This window comes from Diaporthe amygdali, assembly GCF_026229845.1.
Source record: "Diaporthe amygdali strain CAA958 chromosome Unknown NODE_2_length_3802984_cov_64_841326, whole genome shotgun sequence".
Classification (NCBI taxonomy): Eukaryota; Fungi; Ascomycota; class Sordariomycetes; order Diaporthales; family Diaporthaceae; genus Diaporthe; species Diaporthe amygdali.
Genome location: NW_026517022.1, coordinates 2579341 through 2598154, shown reverse-complemented (window position 1 = coordinate 2598154; position 18814 = coordinate 2579341). Strand labels below are relative to the sequence as shown.

Genomic DNA, 18814 nt, shown 5'->3' with positions numbered 1-18814 from the left:
CACTCATACACATACACACATTCCCTTTCCCCTTCCTTCTATCTATCTCTATCTCTGTCTATCTCGACAATCCTCCCAACTCATACTCTCTATTCAATTTTCCCGCACTACCCGCACATTCCAGCCTCTAATCCCTCACCTAGGCCAATTCCTACCAGTACACCCGGATGGCTACCTTTTAATATTAATCTGTCTCTGAAAGCCATTCCTTCGGCTCAGAGGTCTCACCTCACCTGCGCTCTCCTCGAATCGTCCCGACTCGACCCGTCACGACGCGCTTTACTTGCTTGCCCAGCTCAGCTCAGCTCATCCCAGCAGCTCATTTACCGGCCCGTTGAGCTGTACCAAGCTGCTCGGCACATCGCCGTTCCTCACCTTTTTTTTTTATTAGCCCTCGCATCGTTGGACCTCCGAGACATTCACTTGTCTCTCCCTGCTGTCGATCTGGAGCACAACACTCCCTATCTCCTTCCTCGACAGCATCAAACCCTTTTCTAGTCTCTTGTCTTGCAGGGCCATCACTGGTCCTGCCCTTAATCCGCCAAACTGGATTCGTATGTACCGCACCTTCCCTTCTATACCGTCCCTTGTTCTCGAGGGACACTCCCGCTTTTGGTACCACAGCATTGTGCTTTACATGGCCGCATTCCTCGCCCGCCCCGTCTCGACTTCATAGCTGTCTGGTTGCTGTTGCATCTACAATGGGGGACTTCGTTCTCGTGTGCCGCGTCCCCTATACTGGATCCACTCCACTTCACCTTAATCCCGCCTCAGCGACAACCTCAACTTCACATGGAGGTCAAAACTCAAACGTCTAACTTGATATGGCGCAGATTTATGACCGTGGCCGCAGGATGGTCTTCATACCACCATAGCCCCAGTGCGAGCCCGGCACCACAACAACGACGACTAGGTCACCTACGCTCTCAGTCAAACTCCACCTCTCCTACCGTGAGCTCGCTCCCCACCTCCGCGAAGCCGAGGTCCAACACCCAGACTTCCAACATGGCCGCCGATATCTCGTCGCTGGCAAGGCCCGTGACTCCCCAGACACAACCCAAGAGAATCTACGCCGGCATACAAGAAAGCGACTTCGATTTGTCTACAATCCCCGATCCCCGTAGCAGAGCAATGACACCATCCAACGCCGATGACGCCTCGAACGCCCACCCCGAATTGAACGACGAGGTCGCACACTTGAGCTCCAAGCTCATCCACGCCATCAACCACCAGACGACGCTCGACGACAACCTCTCGCAGACCCGGGCCGAGCTTGAGAGAGCACGGGAGCAGATCCAGTCCATGGAGCTCCAGCTTGCAAAACAAAGAGAAATGTTGGTTGGCGATATTTGGATACGGCGCAAGTCGGCAGAGGCAGAGAAGACTAACCTGCTGTCTAGAATTGCTGACGAAAAGAGATTGCGCGTGGAGGCCGAGAACGAGAAAAAGAGAATCGAGCAAGAGTTGGAGAACCTGACGACTGAGCTGTTTGAGGAAGCCAACAAGATGGTCATCTCGGCCAAAGAGGACGCACGCAAGGAGCAGGAGATTTTACAGCGCAAGAACAGCGCTCTCAAGGCCCAACTCGCCGACACCGAGGGTCTGCTGCAGTCCCAACAAGAGCAGCTGATCGAGTTGAAGCACGTCATGGAACAAATGAGCGACCAGGATAACGACACCGCAACGACGACACCGTCTTCCCCAGGTTACAGCAAATTCGACTCGAGAGAGGACGACACGCCCACATCAGATCTTGGCTCGCAGTCCGGCCTCCCAGACCTCGTGTCTCCATCCTACCCGACAAGTTTTACCCATCTATTGCAACCGGTCCTTCGCAGCGATATCGGCGCTTACGACGATTTCGTAGGCCTTTGCAAAGCATCGAGAACACCCGCGAGCCGACCACCATCGGGTAACCATACGACCCTTGGCCTCGGCCTTCTCGGACCAGCTTCCAGTGTGACCTCAATAGGCATCCCCTCCAGCGCGTCCACGGCCTCTCTGTCCTCAATGGGATCGCCGGCAGCTTCGTCCACACTGTCCATACAGACGCCAAACACCCCAGGATCAACTGTCAGCGGTATGTCTACCACATCCATGGTCCCGATTCCACCATTGAAGGACTGCAAATTCTACAAGCGGGTCCTCGCTGAAGATATCGAGCCGACGCTTCGTCTCGACATCGCTCCTGGCTTGTCTTGGCTTGCACGTCGTTCGGTCATCTCAGCCATGTCGGAGGGCTCATTGGTGGTTGAGCCCGTTCCAACCACTGGTACATACGCCATGCTCTCCAAGCCGCAGTTCTACCCATGCTCGCTCTGCGGAGAGAACCGCAAGGATGAGGAGTATCTTCGAAGACACCGCTTCCGTACCAGCGAGACCAGCTCCTCGCAGCGCTACCCTCTGTGCCGATACTGCCTCAGTCGTGTACGAGCTACCTGTGATTTCCTCGGTTTCCTGAGGATTGTCAAAGATGGTCATTGGCGTACCGACGATGAGGACTCGGAGAAAGCTGCGTGGGAGGAGAGTGTGAGACTCCGAGAGAACATGTTCTGGTCTCGCATAGGAGGTGGTGTCCGCCCCATCCTCCAGGGTTTCCACGGGCACTCCAACAGCATGACTGAGAAAAGCCCTCGTCCGAGCCACGAAGAGTCTGCCCATCCAGAACAAAAGCCTCTAGCTGTGATCGAAGAGCCGAAGCCATTGGATGAGGCGAAAGAGTTAAGCCCCGAGGAGGACGAAAATGCTGAAGACTTTGCGACTCCCCTTGAGACCACTCTCAAACCCACTCTAGAGGATCCGTCGCACACTCCTGAGGACAACAGTGACACATCAGACGACAAGTCAGTAATCGTTCACGAAGTCACATCTGAAGTCGAACTGCCTGTCGAAGAGGAGAAGAAACACGACGTGGAAGAGATTCCTAAGCCGCCTCGAACCCCTGAACCGACGGATATGAACCGTTTATCCTCGCAGTCGCTCACACCGACTTCCTCTTAAAACATTGATCAGACAGCGTCTAGCTTCGCGGCTCTCACATCAACGTTGAATCCAACAATCGACAGGGATTCTAGTTTTCACTTTTTGAATGTATATTTTTAATATTGACATTGTGCTGGAGCGAGGGAGGCATGATGATTGGTACTCAGACCTCCTGAGATGGGCTTTTTCTCGTTTTGGCGTTTTGGGGCTGATTCAGCGGAGCCATCTTCGGGCCCTCATTCATGATTGTTTAAGCACATGGGAGGCGAACAAATGGAAGATTGGCAGGACAGGAATGCATTTGGGCTGTGGCTCGGGATAAACGGGACTGCGATGACCGGAGATAGAGCGATCTGGAGGCTGATCACCGAAGCCTGGGGTCATCATTCGAGAGGGAAAAATTTACGGACGGGCTGGCCTGGACGGAAAGAGGAGAGAACCACTACGGACGGCGGTCTCACGGGCCTCGGCGCCGGCGGTGATAGACAAACCTTCTCGTTTGCGTCACAAACAAAATTAGTACATTTTAATGATACCAGAAGAACACAGAACCGCGTAGGCGTTTTGCCTTTCCCGAATGACGGCGTTGATCTGAACTATTTTTGCAGACATATAATTATCGAGAGCGGTGGACCCACAGTGATTTTCCCCCTGCAAGTGATCAACTTTTTTTCTGTGTTGACGCGAGAATTAAACGAAAAGAACAAACAAAATTGTTCTGGAAAGGGGTCGTGTTGAATTGACTGGGGGGGATTTACGAAACGGGTTCGCTCAGGGGCAAAGAGGGTCAAGAAGGGGGAGGGGCCCAAGGGAGGGGCGATCCAGTATCCACCGCCGCCCACGGGGTGGGTATTTCTGCAGGGCGAGGCGAGGCGAGTGTTGAGGTTGAGGTTGAGGTGTTTTGTTACAGATCCTGTTCTCTTCCTGAGACGGGCTCTCACGACGACCCTTGCTCGGTCTGCCGGTCGGCTCGCTTGAAGTCTGGGGGCGCATGGGCCATGGGGAGGGAGTGCTTCGGTGAGACGAACAGGGCATTTTCACGATGGTAAGGGTTGGTGTTTTGGTTTGTGGTTTCGATACTATGGTGGGTACGGTCGGTGAGTGTTGGGACATGATGATTGTACTGTGATTGCCTGGGGTATCATTCTTTCTAGTGTACACTATCTATCGTCGAATTGTAGCTCTGTTGGTACATTCTTCATATTCCCATCGTACAAGGTGACAACTCCAGAGCATTTCCAATCACCGTTCCTCTCTTCGATTTTGAGTGGATCTCGCCTGCCACTCTCAATACGCGTATGCCACCAAATTCGTAAATGCGTAGAAAACGTCGTAATGTGCTCGTGATCAGGCAGTGAATGCCTTCGTTGCTGCCTCCATTGAACTGTAGTGATACTGTATCGCCAAAGCTTCTCCGCCGTGTCCTCGCGCGAGTTGAGGTCGCGTTTGCTCGTGTCCTAGGGAGGCCACCCAGGTTCGCAAGGTCCTTTGTTGAGCATGCCGCAGCCTGAGGCGACAAAAAAGGGTCACCTCTGGCCAGAAGATGCGGCCGACTCCATCGAAAATACGAGAACAGGATATCGCCACAAGATCTCAGAGTTGGGCTAAAAAGACAAAAAGACCCTCCCAGAGGCGAACCCCCAGGAGTCAGAAAACCCCTCCCCTCGCCCCGGCCGAGGCCGGATTGGGATCATCAGAATTTTGCTGGTGGCAGCCGGCGGGATTTGAACTCGGGGTCATCGCGGGGGCTTCCATGCCCCCCGCTCTCCCGAATCGGCCACCCCGCCGGTTGTTGAGTTGTGGTAGGAAAAGATGCCTGATATGTTGGAGGCTGAGATCAGGTGAAGTGTGTGTCTGCAGGTGTGCACACTAGGTAGCCAGCCGCGCACGCGCAGTCGTGTGCCTGCATCCCCTCCTCTCTTCGATGACCTCCTTTTGACGAGTCCCTTTTGAGATTTCTAGCCTTTCTTGATTTGTGCTGTTCCGGTGCGCCCGCTCAATCGACGATGGCCTGCCTCGAACTGGTGATGGTAGCCGCCGGCAGATTTCCTCACATACCAAGTCTAAATGATCCACCGCAGGCCTGAAAATGATATGAAGGCCGCCTGATCGGAGATATATTCGGCGGGCAAGCCCCCAGCCACCGAAATCTGGCGAGGGCCATCCTTTCAGTGCCTCGGCTGATCTCCCTCCGTGACAGCAGCATCACCCCTCATCCTCGCCTGTAGTCTGTCCAGCTTCCTTTCCAGAGTCGCCTTGTTCCTGAGAAGCTCGGCGCGCCGGTCGTCTATCATGGCTATGCGTTCCGCGACGGGCATCTCCTGGACCTTCTCCCTCTGTCTGACGGCGTCCTTGTCGCCTTTGAGGCTGGCGCCAGTGACGGCGCCAACCACTGTGATGAGGGCGACTGCACCGGTCAGGACCACGCGGCGGATATTCTGGCGGGCGGGCGTGTTGCGATCTGCTTGGCTTCCTGAGGTGGATGCGTGTCGTATGCCCCTGGCCGCGGACGACGGGAGGGTGCGCCCCAACCTCAACATGATTGCTGGCTGGCTGTCGCCTTCCTCGTGACGATGAGACTCAAAGTAACTTCCTTGCTCTTGCTGATCCTAGTTTCTTTCCTTGTGCCTCAGCACCAGAAGTCTCTCCAGACAGATTCTGCTTCTGCTTCCCGCTGCGACTTCCTCCTGGTGTTCTGACGCGGGCCCCGGCTGCTCCCTGTCTCTGATATTGTTGACAAAGAAGACGCGTCTGAGACAACGCTAGTGATGGAGCCGCTGCGCCTGTGCCTGCGAAAGTGTGCGGCAGGCTGCGAATGCCAGGGAAATTGGGGAGTGGGAGAGGTTGTTGGTGAAGATGACGGGGTGCAGGCTGGTGATTCTAGTGCATCGGGCGACGTTGACAGCTGCGTTGTGACACGTCGTCGCATCGAGATTTGCTGGCAGTCTGCAGGTCGATGATCTGCATGTGCGGCTCCATCCTCTCCTTGTGGGGCCAGCAGATCCAATTCGATTTCGATTTCGAATTCTGGGCTCGATGCTGGGGAGTCGGGCCCGGCGCCCGGCTGGCTCGGCTGGCGCGGGGCGAACGAGAAGGCCCTTAGTAAGCGGTGCGGAACTGCGGGAGTGGGCATGGTCATGGTCAATCCCTGGCTTTCCTTGATTTGACTGATGGCTGGAAGTGTCGGTCGGAGAAGTGGGTGACGATGATGGATGATGATGATAATAATGATGATGATGATCAGCCAAGAGAAGGAAGGAAGGGAAAAAAGGTAGAAGGAATGAGTGCAGGTAAGAAAATCACAACAGAATAGATAAATCGAGGCACAGACAACTACTCGCGCGCCCGTTGGACCTTTGCCTAGTTCAGCTCGTTGAAACCATCAGCATCCTCCAGCTCCCATCATTATTCCCCCATCGGAGTTTTGGTTCGTCTCACATTGGCTCGCTGAGTGTCAGAACCACGGAGTTGCTGAAACACCACCATTCCTCCCACCCACCCACTCACCACTCACAGCATTCCCAGCGCGCTCCCTCGCGGCTCTTGACGCCATCGCCCGCCCTTTTCACGGCATTTGCTCCGATCTAGAGTTTTTTGACAGTTTATGCGCCGCCGCCTGCTGCACCGCACCCCCACCCGGACAACATGTCAACCCCTCGCGTCTTCATCGCCCGACATGGCGAGACGGAGTGGTCCCTGAGTGGGAAGCACACCGGCGTAACCGACATTCCTCTCACTGCCGATGGTGAGAAGAGAGTCAGGGCCACCGGCAGGGCACTTGTCGGCAATGACAGACTCATCGTGCCCAACAAGCTCACTCACATGTCGGTAGTCCCAAACATCACCTTCTTATCGTGAAGTCGCTGCAAAGCCAACGCAGCCTGATGCATGCATAACCCATACTGATACCCCATAGTTTCGTCTCACCGCGGAAGCGAGCCCAGCGGACTTTCGAGCTGCTCAACCTCGGCTTCAAGGACCTCCCCTGGCACGCCCACGGCCCCGCGGGCGACGCACCCGGCCTGGCCTGCAACGCGCGCATAGAAATCACCGAGGACATCCGCGAGTGGGACTATGGCGACTATGAGGGCATCACGAGCGCCGAGATCCGCAAGCTGAGGAAGGACCAGGGGCTGAGCGAGAGCTGGGACATCTGGAGGGACGGCTGCCCCGGCGGGGAGTCGCCCGAGGACGTCACGGAGCGCATGGACAGGCTGATCGCCACCATCCGCACCCAGTACCAGGAGCCGTTCATGCAGAAGGAGCACCCGGGTAAGGACATTCACTCCTCCAATGACGGCACCGGCGACGTCCTCGTCGTCGGTCACGGGCACATCCTGCGCGCGTTCGCCATGCGGTGGGTCGGCAAGACGCTCCAGGAGGGCCCGACCTTCCTTATGGAGGCCGGTGGTGTGGGTACTCTCAGCTACGAACACCACAGCGTTGACGAGCCGGCTATCTTGCTCGGCGGCGCCTTCGTGGTGAGCAACGCCAAGGAGTCTATTGCCGAGGCCCTGAAGAACTAGGTGTCCGGGCCCGAGCCCGAGCATGCTGAGGAGTACGTCAACGCTTTCTTAGAGCAGGTGGCGGAAATAGAGTTCGTGAAGGAGCAGGCCGCACCCAATGCCTCCCACAAGCAGAAATCTATCGACCAGTCGAGATCCCAGCCCGACACCAGTGATACAGACTCGGAAGGAGGTGGTGCCAGCCTCTCCAACGGCGATGCGCCAAACCTCGTAGATTCCCAGCAAGTGACGCCCTTGGTGCAAGCCGTAACCACGCCTAGCGATGTAACCCACGATCAGGAACCCCAAGTTGACCAAGCAGTGCAGGCCACCGCCCCGTCATCGGAGACCGCAATTGAGGCCCGGTTGGCGGAGCTGGAACGGCGTTTAAAAGAGGTAGTGGAAGAGGCCAACGCCGCATACAGACTTGCAACGGCCGCGAAGAAGAACGAGCCGGACCCAAACTCACGCATCGACAACTTGAAGGATAGGCGTGACATAAGGAGCCGGTGGGTGGTGCGTGATCAGAATCACATCCTGGGGGAGAGCGGTTCCAATTCAGATCCCGACGAGGTGTTGCTGCCCGCGTGGCCGGACGACGCCGGAGGAAAAAAAGGCGACGCCGTCACGCCTGATGAGGGTGAGGGGAAGGGGAAGGCTCCAGAGGCGCCCGAACACACCTATGGCGTTGGAAGGACTGTCCGCGCCTCAGGTATGCCAGGCTTGTCGTTCGTGGACGAGGATGAGAAGCCGGATGGGAAAACTCCTAGTGACAAGAATGAGTACTCTAACTGCAATCCTCAGTAATATAGGGATGTGGCTTGGACTCGGCGCGCGAACGCGGACACATAGCGGATTGTTTCTCTTTGGGATTTTAGCAGTAAAGCTTCAGCACAGGTTAAGACAGGTTTACAGCATGTTTTGATATCGGTCTTGATCACACCAGCGAGTAAAAGGTACAAAATAAAGTCAGATTATCCGTAACACCTGCGCTCAAATGGCGTTCTTCTGCCCAGATCCCGATTTGAAAAGTAGCGTGCGTGGTTGGCACACGCTCTATGATTATGGTGATGTACATTTGTCTCTCAGGAGCAAACACAGTTCTATCATGGATTTAGTGGAACGTGATCACCAAGAACCTATGCTGTCTGCCCCTCGCCCTCTACCGTCTCCTCCTCCTCAGCATCAAACACGTCCTCGACAATCAGGTTCCCGGACTTGCCAATAGTCTCCCGCAGCGTCTTGTCCCGCGTCGGCTCAAACACCTCCCTCGGCAGCACGCTGGCAAGCCGGAACGCATAAGCATGCTCGTACCCCTCGGGCGCGCCAGTGTCGTCCAGCTCCGACTCGTCCGCGGCTCCGCCCGCCCGCGCCTGCAGCACGCCGTAGCACTCGACGAAGGCGTACAGCTCCTCGACCGTCGTGGCGCCCGCGAAGCGCCGGATCACGCGGCCCGCGCCCGTCTCCTCGGGCATCTTGACCGCCAGCCGCACCACGTCGGCGTCGCTGGCGGGGGGCTCCGGCGCGATCGTCGTGGCCCGCCACCGCCGCCACAGCTGGCGCTTGCGGTCCTTCTCCGCCGCCTGCTCCGCCCGCTCCCTCTCGCGCTGCTCCGCCTCCGCCGCCGCAGCGGCCGCCTCGCGCTTTTGTCGTGCGCGCTCGCGGTCCCGGGCCAGCGAGCGCTCGTACGCCGAGTCCTGCTCCGTCCGCAGGCTTCTTGACGTCTCCTGTGCGACGCGCTCGGCGCGCAGGCCCTCCAGGTCCGGGGCGTACTTGTCCATGGCGGAGCGGAGGCCGGTCAGGTAGGCGGATGGGTTGGTGGCGCCGGCGAGCCTCTTGATGATGCCCATGCGGGTGCTGCCCTCCTTGGGGGTGAGGCTGATGAGGACGGAGAAGGGGAACTTGGTGCAGCTGTACTCCTGCGAGACGATGTAGGCCTCGCTGTCGAGCACGTTGCCGCCCCACAGCACGACGTTGGCGGCCGGGTCGGACAGGAAGGCGGCCACGTCCGGGCTGAGCAGGACGTCGCGCGCGAAGGAGGCCGTGTCGTCGTGCTCGGGCGACATGAGCACCACCAGCAGGAACTTGAGCTCCTTCTTGGCCAGGTCCTGGGCCTGCGCGAACCCGCCCTCGAACCACGGCAGCGCCGGGCTGCCGGCCCCGTACTCCTCCTCGAACTCGCGCCTGAACCGTGCCGCCGAGTCTCGCGGTAGGAGCATCTTGCGGCCATTTGTGTTGCGTAAACCGCGGGTGATGGAGTTGGAAACAGCGCGCGGCCGCAGCGACTGCGGCAGGAAGGACAGGATGTAGTAGATCGGACGGAAAAGGTTGGCGAACAGCTTCCAGCCGAGCTGGAAAGGGGCGAAGATGAGGGAGAACAGCCAGGGGACGTGGTAGGTTGTCGACTGCTGCGGGACTATCCGTGGGGCAGGTTCTGTGCGGTCGCGGCGTGGCGGCCTGCCTATCGGGGTGTAGAAGCTCTCTTGGAGATTCTCATGTCGGCCGGCGGGCCGGGGCACGTCAGCTTGTGCTTGCTGTGCCTGTGCCTCTGCGACGGGGTCGGGGCCTTCGCCGTCGAAGAACTTTGTGATTGCGATCTGTACGTTCCATTGTGACCTCTCCAGTAAAGGAACGGCGTCCTTGGGTTCTTGGTTGGTGAGGGCGGTGTATTGTTGGAGAGCTTCCTGCTGGCCGGCAGAGAGGCTGGCCAAATCGAAGTCGGCCATCTTGTGTGCTGGGATCAAATCAGATATGCCTCCTCTAACTCCAGTCTTCTCCTCTTCAAATAATTCCCGATTCTACCAATCCATCCAGTTTCCAAGCAAGACTTGCTGCCAAATGGTGAGAGCTATTGGTTTGTAGGGGATTTCGCAGAGGACGGGTGGTAGTCGATGTGGCCACGGAGATGGAGATGCTTGGCGGCTGGGGAGGTATCTAGCTCTGTAACTTGAGGATGAACAACCGTAGTCACAAGTTTCAGTGAGTTACTGAAGGTGTGTAGGCTGACAGTCGAGCAGAGGGTCAGCAGGTCAGTTCAGGCCCTGGTGTTTGTTGTCTTTGTCGTGGTGGTGGTTGGAAAGGTGTTGGGAAAGTTAATAGCCGTGTGCTTGACCTGGACTCAGGCGACGTCAGTCAGACAACCAGTCAGCCAGCATCCCGGGCGCAGGGATGATCAAAGTGTCTGTCTCTCGACTCTGGCCGCTTGCAGTAGCCCCACCGTGGTCGAATATGGCCCGAGGTGTCAGTGCTGTCAGTGCTTCACACTACTGGTGATTTGAACTGCTGAAGCTGGATATTGGAGCGAATCAAAATTACTGTGCAGACAACAATAATAATTCTATGCAATACTCAAGACTGAGTTGACCAAAAGACAAGCTTCATGGATAAATAAATCATCATCCCAGCCAGCCGTTGATCTTGGAAGAAGCTCCCCACTGTCCAACCCCTAACCCTTTTACATGGTTGAGTCAGCCTTATCCAGTTATCTTAGTTCCAATGTACCCAGGTACCCGAGCAGTCACTGCACAATCAGGGCCGTCTGAGCCAACCGTACGCCAATGAGACCCCAGAGCTAGGGCCTCTCCACAGCGAAACGGGCGCATTGATGCGCGACGAACCACACACCCCCCCTTTCACCCAAGCCTCCAAGTGCCTCCAAGTGTGCCCTTCAGGTCCTCGACACGACAACCACACCGACCGACGATATCGGGACGAGTCCTCGCCCTCGCCCTCGCCCCTCTCCTGCGCGTTGCCCGTGGCCAGCCTCGCGCAACACCTGCTTGCTTTGCATCAATCCTCCAAGCCGGGTCCATGGGCAGAGAAACCACGCAACGGACAAGGCCATGGGAAACAATCCTCAGATCCAAGTAAGCAAGCTGACGCCCAACAACTCTGTCTCTTAACGGGACCCCCACCATCCAGACTGTCGTGTCTCGCTCCCGATGTCACCGCCAGCCCGCCCACCTTGGGCCACCACGGCACGCTTCGCGACAAGTCCTCGCCCGTCCCAAATTGCTCCAATCGTCAATTTCATCCCACGCCAGTCACCTGATTATTAGGACCACCCTTTACTGATCTGGACCATGTAAGCAGGCGTCGTAGATTCGGTCCAGGAGGTGGTGCTGCCGTTGCCGTTGCCGCCGCCGCCGCTCTCTCACAACATTAACGGGAGCGCGTCCCCCGTCCCAACCGCCACAATGGCCGGCGCTCCCGATCTGCGCCGGCAGGTTGGGTCGCCGAGGCCCAAAGGACGTGGTGAGTCTTGAACTTGCGCCTTACAAGCCCTTCATCATATCTCAGCTTGCTACCCTGCCCCCTCCCCTGCCTTCCAACCCCCGCCTGAGATCTTCCTGGCTCGTCGCATGTCCACGCGCTGATGCGTCTCCTCTCCAGCAGACAGAGACACTCCGTGCAAGAATATCCTGATATATGGCAAATGCCGTTATGAAAATGCAGGCTGCAGCTTCAACCATGACGACCCGAGGAATAGCCACCCAAGCAGCAGCTCCGACAACACCAAGAAGGCCCTCAATGGGGATTCCCCCTCCTTCACACCCTCGAGCCTGACCGCCCAGCCCGCGAAGAAGTCCTCGCTGCCCTCCCAGGCTGCCAGCGCTGCCGTGTTCACCCCAAGAGGCGTCGGCGCTGCCACGCCCTCCAATAACCCCGAGCCCGAGCGTTTGTTCAACCCTGCTGCTATCAAGGAGTTCACTCCACAGAATAACTACGATCTCGCGAGTGCCGCCGCCGCCGCCGTCACTCCAGACGCTGCTATCGCGTCCTATGATCCCTTCTCGACCCCGATCGCTTCCGCCGCCCAGTATAACCCGTATGCTAATGACCACGCGGCGCTGGCCGGGTCCTCGGCGAACGCGTACTACCAGGGACAAACGGGATATGCCACTCCCCTGCAGCCACCGCCCTATCATCTGTATGCCAATATCGGCCCATATCGAGAAGACTTGCTCCCATACCAACGCCAGACGCGGGACTTCTTCATGCCAGATGATCTTAGGGAGGATCTGCAGAGGAAGTCGCACGCGGCTCTACAAGTTATACCTAGTACAATCCAGTTGGAAAACTTTCACTCCCTCGTGCCCCTGGACAAGCTCGATACTCCGCATAGGAAGAATACAAGTATTTTTGGATGGACGAGCTGGTTGTTCAAGGCATTCTCTGCGAAGACAGGCCGGATCTACTGCCTTAGGAGGATTCAGGACTACCGTCTCGGCGACCGAGAAGCCACCCAGGCCATCGAGACCATCAAGAAGTGGAAACAAATCAACAACGCAAACGTCGTCTTCGTTCATGATGCATTCACCACGTCCGCTTTTGGTGACAGGTCGCTCGTTTTTGCTCAGGACTACTTCCCGTTGGCACAGACACTCGCCGAGGTGCATCTCACTGCACAGCCGCAGAAGGATCATCGGTTCCGTGGTCCGCCAACCCCTCCCAAGATACCAGAGTCTGTCATCTGGTCCTATGTCGTCCAGATAGCAAACGCGCTTCGAGCCATACATGCGAGGGATCTGTCTGCCAGATGCTTAGATCCCAGCAAGATCATACTTACCGAAAAGAACAGGATACGACTCACAGCGTGTGCGATCCTCGATGTGGTCCAATACCAGGGCCACCGCTCGACCAAAGAGCACCAACAAGATGATTTCGTCCAGCTCGGGAAACTGATCCTCTGCCTCGGCGCAGGGAAACTCCCCAGCCAACTCGTCGATGTCAATGCCGAGATGGCCACGATAGCGAGGAAATACCCCTCCGGCCCCAAGGGCGAGTCGGCGCTTAGGGATCTAGTCGGCTGGCTCCTGACGCCGGGGGAGAAGCTCGCCGACCAGCTCATAACGGGCATGCCGCACCACGTGATCGAGAACCTGGATAAGAACCTGCAGCACTCGGACACGCTGACGTCGGAGCTGCAGCGGGAGCTGGAGAACGGGCGGCTGGTGCGGTTGCTCATGAAAATGGGCATGGTCAACGAGCGGCAGGAGTTCGACAACGACCCCGGGTGGAGCGAGAACGGCGAGCGCTACACGCTCAAGCTGTTCCGCGACTACGTCTTCCACCGCGTCGACGAGGCGGGGCGACCCGTCTTCGACATGGGCCACATGGTCTCGTGCCTCAACAAGCTCGACGCCGGCGCCGCCGAGCGTGTGCGCCTCACCAGCAGGAGCGGCGAGACCGACTTTATTATCACGTACTCCGAGCTCAAGAAACAGCTCAACGGCGCGTTCGCCGACCTGATGAAGCATAACAGGCGGGCTTAGGAAGGGCTAGACGCGTCGTTTCGGGGGTTGGCTGAATAATTCAGCCAAGAGGAGAGCGAGTTAGTTTCTTCGTGAACTAGCAGCTGATATGGATCTGGAGAGAAAGATATAGAATTTGACCGATGACCAGCTTCACCGTTGGATTTGGAACAATCTGTCCCCACGGCCGCATGAAGTACACATATTGGGATGCATTCCTAACCAGACTACAGGAGGAACTCAGAGAGATACGGAGGAACACATCAGCGATGGTTTTCGTCCTCAAAGTCAGTCATCTGATGTGTCTCTGGGAATACGCGGAATATAGGTGTCTTTACCCTGAGGGCGAAGACAACAGAGTGCGCAAGCAGACGAGGGGGATTTTGAAAGCGTTGAGCAGATTTGAACAGATGGGCATGAGTTACAAACCCTCTGAGCGAGTTCTCACTTACGGCCAGCGTGGAATTGTGTGTGTGTGTACACATGGGTGAAATCTGAAGAGCCAGAAGGGCGAGAGGAGATATAGTGAGTGAGCGTATGGGTTGTGGATGGACAGTCGAATGAGAAACTAGGGATCGTTGTGTTTATAGGAAATTGAAAGTATAGAATCCAATTCTTCATCTGATGTGACTAGAGACTTTGGGTCTCTGTTGATTTTGCTCACCCTGGGTGGTGTCTGTGTGTGGTAAATTAGTGTCACTCGCCCACGGCTAGGCAAGACTACACCTAAATCAATTTGTTCAATATTGTTGAGAAATTCGCGAAAGAGCAATGAGGGCGTGTTGATATTTTATTCAGTATTGTCTATTTCGAAGTCTCCTCGCGAGCCTACGAAGGCAATGCTTTACGCATCGGTTCTGCAAGGTTTGACCAACCGTTTTCGCCTTCAGGAATACTTGAATGGATTAGAATCCGAGCCGATAATCACTCGTTTCTTCTTACTTGTCAGTTTGGATTTTTATTTCAGATATCGATTTATGTGAACGCAAGCATGATGAAATGTCTCAGGACACGCCCGGTATTTGATCTTAAGGGATCTATAAGTTTGTTTCTGGAAGATCTACACCAGGGTTTGAAGTCACCAGGCCAAAGAAGTCATCAGGCCAAAATCTTTTTGTGGATGAGAATATAATTGTAGAGAATCCGTGACGTCCTAAAGATCTAGCCCATATGCCGCACTACCTTTGCGATATGAATCAATCATCAAAGTCTCCTCGACCTTCAGCTCTTTGGCCAAACACGCAGACCTCCCAGATGTAGTGAAGAGGACCCTTAGCTTGCCATTGTCACGACGCAGCTGCCGCAGGAAAAGTTGTAGGGACTCTTCGACACGCTTATCGTCCACCAAGTGCAGCCCGTCAATGAAACAGAATACAGTCGCTGCAGGTACAAGATTAAGCAAGTCCTCAAACATCTGCATGGACTCATCGCACGACTTCAGAGTGCCATCAAGGCGACGAAATCGCGCCTCAGAAAAGTCCACGGGAGCTTCGAACTCGGGCGGAAGTAACTCGATCAGCTGCCGAATCAGCGAGTACACCAGAGACACCGTAGCCTGGGCTTCACGTTCAGCTGCTTCGACGCTGCGCGAAAGCTCACAGAAGTACGAAATGACGTGAAGATGACTTCTGGCTGTGAGCTCTATAAGTTGAGCGGTGAGCATGGGAAGTGGGTTGCGCTCCTCTTCGCAGTCCATGACAGGCCCGTCGATCCAGAGCATCGGTACGGCCTCACCATTGGACCAGTCGGTGACTCTCGAGATAGTCTCCGGCTCGAATGGCATGGGCGCGGAGTCGTTAGCGTGCAGGCGCACTCGGTCGCGTGAGAAATAGTCCTCCAGGTGCCTGGAGTTGAGGGCCACGTCGTCCGAGGATGACACTTCCGTCACTAGACAGGCATAGTCAGCCAAAGCTAGATGGTGTTTTAAAGGGAGGCATACCTTGGTCGAGCTTCTCAAGTTGCAGTCCAGATTGGGTTAAAATGTCCAATTGATCCGGGCTCACAATTTTGAGCGCGTAGTGCGTCGTTTGTTCGTGTCGTGTCCTCTCTTCTAGAAATAACTTCACACTATACCCCAATTGCTTTTGATAGCGCGGTTCTTGTTTCCGAGTTTCTTCTATTTGGGCTTGTCGGCGCTTCATGACCTCCAAATCGTGTTTGATCTCTGCATTTTGTCTTGCGAGGCCATGCAAACCTAGCCGTATGTCACGGTTGGCATTTTCGGTCTCCAGCCTGTGGTATCTCGCTTCAGCTCTGGAGCTTTGCTGAGCTAGATTGCGGATCCTCTCGGCACTTTGACTTATTCGTTTAATGTCGTCCTCAAAACGCTCCACCAAGCTCTCATTGAACGAAGCAATAAATCTGGTCCTTCGTTTCTCCATGATCCATTCCAACACGCTCGAAAGGTACAGAAATATGTGGCCGTAGAACTCAGATATTGCTTCGATCATATTATCTATCTTGAACAGGGATAAGTCGACCTGTATATCTCCGATGGATTGGTTGATTGAGCAGAGATTCTCGGCAAATCCCCTCGCGACATTCTCATGATTGGCGCTGGCCTATGACCGCAGTCAGATTGGTTTATTACTAATTACGCGTTTGAAGATTTCAGACGGCCACGATAATTAGGAGCACTTGAGATACTACTGACTTTGATGATGACTGTCAACACTCCGGTGAAAAGTGAGACGTATTCATTGCCGTCAGGCAGAACCTCGAGTAGAGAACTGTGAGAGTTGATGCCTCGGCATAAACGGTGGAACAATGCCTTAGTCTTGTTCGCGAAGCCTTGATTCTTCTTCGACTCCCACCTCGTAATGATCTTCTGGATCATGTTGACGACACCTTCAATTGTGCATTCGAATTGGGTATCATCCAACCTATCTTCTTTGGAGCTTCTTTGTTCGAAAACAAGTAACTTTCTTGCCAGTCTGGCGTATTCTACGCGGACAAGCTCAGTCAATAAATCCCTAGCACAGTCAGTTTATCTCGTGCATCCTTTGAATACTTGTTCGTCGGTGCTTCATTGAACTTCAGGTATCCTCACTTGTCATCTGCTGAAGCATCTTTCTCAAAGAACCTGCGAAGTGAAGAAGCCTTGTCCGGAAACAGGATCTCTGAATCCACTTCTTGGGCCAGGGCTTGGCCTAGATCGTGAGCTACATGCCCAGGAGGGAGGCGCTGATCAACTTGGGTGCTATAAGCCCTGACAGTGGATTGAATATCATTTGGAGCCATTGTGAAAGGTGGCTTGGGCAATGGTTGAAGTTGCAAGACCTTGCATGGCTGAAGTTCGCTGAGGCGAGACAGAAAGCCTAGCAGCACCAATGGTAATTATCACCGAGAAATTGAACAGGTCAGTGCCCACGTTTGATAAGGCTGCGGGGTGCGGGAGGACGAGCGACTAGGTCATGTCATCAGACTGTTTCGGGTTCAGCTTCATGCAAGTGAACCAAGCGGTGCTGCTGTCTTCATTCGTCTGCTTATCAGAGTTGATCATGGACATCGAGCCTGCAGGTCGAAACAGCCAGTCACGCCTGTGATTTCGATAGATCAGGCTCTCTGCTGTTTGCTATTTCGGATCAGAAGAAAGATCGTCTCGGAACGTAACGTGCGTGTGCGTTGTCATTCCACTGCATGCATCTGTAAAAAGGCAGGTATGTCCGCCAATGGTCACGAACTTGTGGCTTGGCTTGTGTCTGATGGATGCAGGTCTGATAGGGCCCCGCTGTTGCGCGCCAATTGTAGTGTGACATTGAATCTTACCCGCATCGGCCTATCTGACCGGTCACGATTTGAGGCTCTGGGATCTCCTCATTGCGTGAACCTGTATTTTTCCCCAGTGGCTTTCCACTCTATCTTGTCTATCTCAACAGCAATTCAATCTAACTTCGCAAGAGATCGCACCTAATAATTTAAGCTCTGTCTCTTCTGGAGAAAAGTTTCCCAAAGGGCATTCTCTACCCATTGAACCTAACATGGAGGAGCCAGCTGCCTTACCAGCTAGTATAGACACTCAGTCCATTCCCGGAGTCCTCGATTCGGAAGCCAACAACCAGAGAAACCCAGCCAACGATGATCCAAGCAAGGGCGACGAGGCCATCGAGAGCATGAATGCAACTCCGAGTATTTCTAGCGAGCAGCGAGGACTAGATGAAGATGAAGACTTGTCTACAGACTACACGAGCCAGAAGGAACCTCAAGAACCTTGGATACGATACCGAGTAGATTATAACGATCCCATCTCAGACCGGGTGATCTACAGCAGTATTTCTCTTACACCAACAGCTGAGGATTTGAACACAGACACCACCGACGAGCCCACATTTGAGCTAGTGACAACCTACCAAGCCCGGGCCTCAGGTGATCAGGGGCTGTCAAAATGGAGGAGAGACCAAGCCGAAGGCAACGTGCCCCCTCTCCGAGACCTAGGCTCGGCAGCTTCGTACAGCATTGTGATCTACTCTACGGCTTTGATCAATGCAATATCAGTCAGTCGTGGCGTACTATCCATCTCAAAAGTTGACAGCAAATCCTCTAGAGATTGAATGGCCATATCGTGTCCTGGTCCACCACTACGATGAGTTGGTGGCATTTCGAAAACAAGCCATCTTGAAAAGTCCTGAAAACATTTGTGTGCGAGAGAAAGGTGCTGGTGAGCATTTGAAACTGCTACTCCAATTTTTGGACGATGCTGTCATGGGCGGCATCAAAGCTGAGGCCGAGCGCAATGCACGGGGCTTCATAACCTACGAGCACTTATGGTATACGTACAAGCCTGGTTGTGTCTTCTTGACATCCCGTCTCGAGGACGAGGCGTCAAAATGGACTGCGGTTGTGGTTTCAACTGTCTCCGGCGGGCCCTCTCCTGAAGCAAATCGGTCGTGGCGGATCGAAGGGTGGAGCTTAAGCTTTGACGGCACATACCTTGACCGTATACCCAAGTATTCTTATGTCGATGACTTTCCCGGAGAATCGTATTTTCGCTCTGATACTCACTTCATATACGATAGTACAGAGATCGATCACGAGCAGGCTCAGAAACTAATTACTTATGGTGAAAAGTATTGG

The 18814-nt window shown here is 55.0% G+C and overlaps 6 protein-coding genes across 6 annotated transcripts; 3 read left to right on the top strand and 3 right to left on the bottom strand.

The window, feature by feature from the left end:
- Window positions 1-792: 792 nt before the first annotated feature.
- On the top strand, window positions 793-3000 carry J7T55_012141 (GDP/GTP exchange factor Sec2p; the record flags this gene model as incomplete). Its single annotated transcript, XM_053136998.1, has 1 exon — window positions 793-3000. One exon carries the CDS (start codon window positions 793-795, stop codon window positions 2998-3000), a length of 2208 nt encoding a protein of 735 aa, XP_052999943.1.
- A 2611-nt stretch (window positions 3001-5611) lies between these two features.
- Window positions 5612-6121, bottom strand: J7T55_012139 (uncharacterized protein; the record flags this gene model as incomplete). Its single annotated transcript, XM_053136997.1, has 1 exon — window positions 5612-6121. The coding sequence occupies one exon, from the start codon at window positions 6119-6121 to the stop codon at window positions 5612-5614; it is 510 nt and encodes a 169-aa protein (XP_052999942.1).
- A 506-nt stretch (window positions 6122-6627) lies between these two features.
- On the top strand, window positions 6628-8294 carry J7T55_012138 (phosphoglycerate mutase family protein; the record flags this gene model as incomplete). Its single annotated transcript, XM_053136996.1, has 3 exons — window positions 6628-6836; window positions 6899-7463; window positions 7509-8294. The coding sequence occupies 3 exons, from the start codon at window positions 6628-6630 to the stop codon at window positions 8292-8294; spliced, it is 1560 nt and encodes a 519-aa protein (XP_052999941.1).
- Window positions 8295-8626: 332 nt separating this feature from the next.
- Window positions 8627-10213, bottom strand: J7T55_012137 (ubx domain-containing protein; the record flags this gene model as incomplete). The annotated part of the gene is made up of 1 exon (XM_053136995.1): window positions 8627-10213. The coding sequence occupies one exon, from the start codon at window positions 10211-10213 to the stop codon at window positions 8627-8629; it is 1587 nt and encodes a 528-aa protein (XP_052999940.1).
- Window positions 10214-11091: 878 nt separating this feature from the next.
- Window positions 11092-13762, top strand: J7T55_012136 (pab-dependent polyspecific ribonuclease subunit pan3; the record flags this gene model as incomplete). The annotated part of the gene is made up of 3 exons (XM_053136994.1): window positions 11092-11353; window positions 11580-11741; window positions 11880-13762. 3 exons carry the CDS (start codon window positions 11092-11094, stop codon window positions 13760-13762), a joined length of 2307 nt encoding a protein of 768 aa, XP_052999939.1.
- Window positions 13763-14894: 1132 nt separating this feature from the next.
- J7T55_012135 (uncharacterized protein) lies at window positions 14895-16981 on the bottom strand (the record flags this gene model as incomplete). Its single annotated transcript, XM_053136993.1, has 4 exons — window positions 14895-15628; window positions 15681-16302; window positions 16395-16713; window positions 16791-16981. The coding sequence occupies 4 exons, from the start codon at window positions 16979-16981 to the stop codon at window positions 14895-14897; spliced, it is 1866 nt and encodes a 621-aa protein (XP_052999938.1).
- Window positions 16982-18814: the final 1833 nt, after the last annotated feature.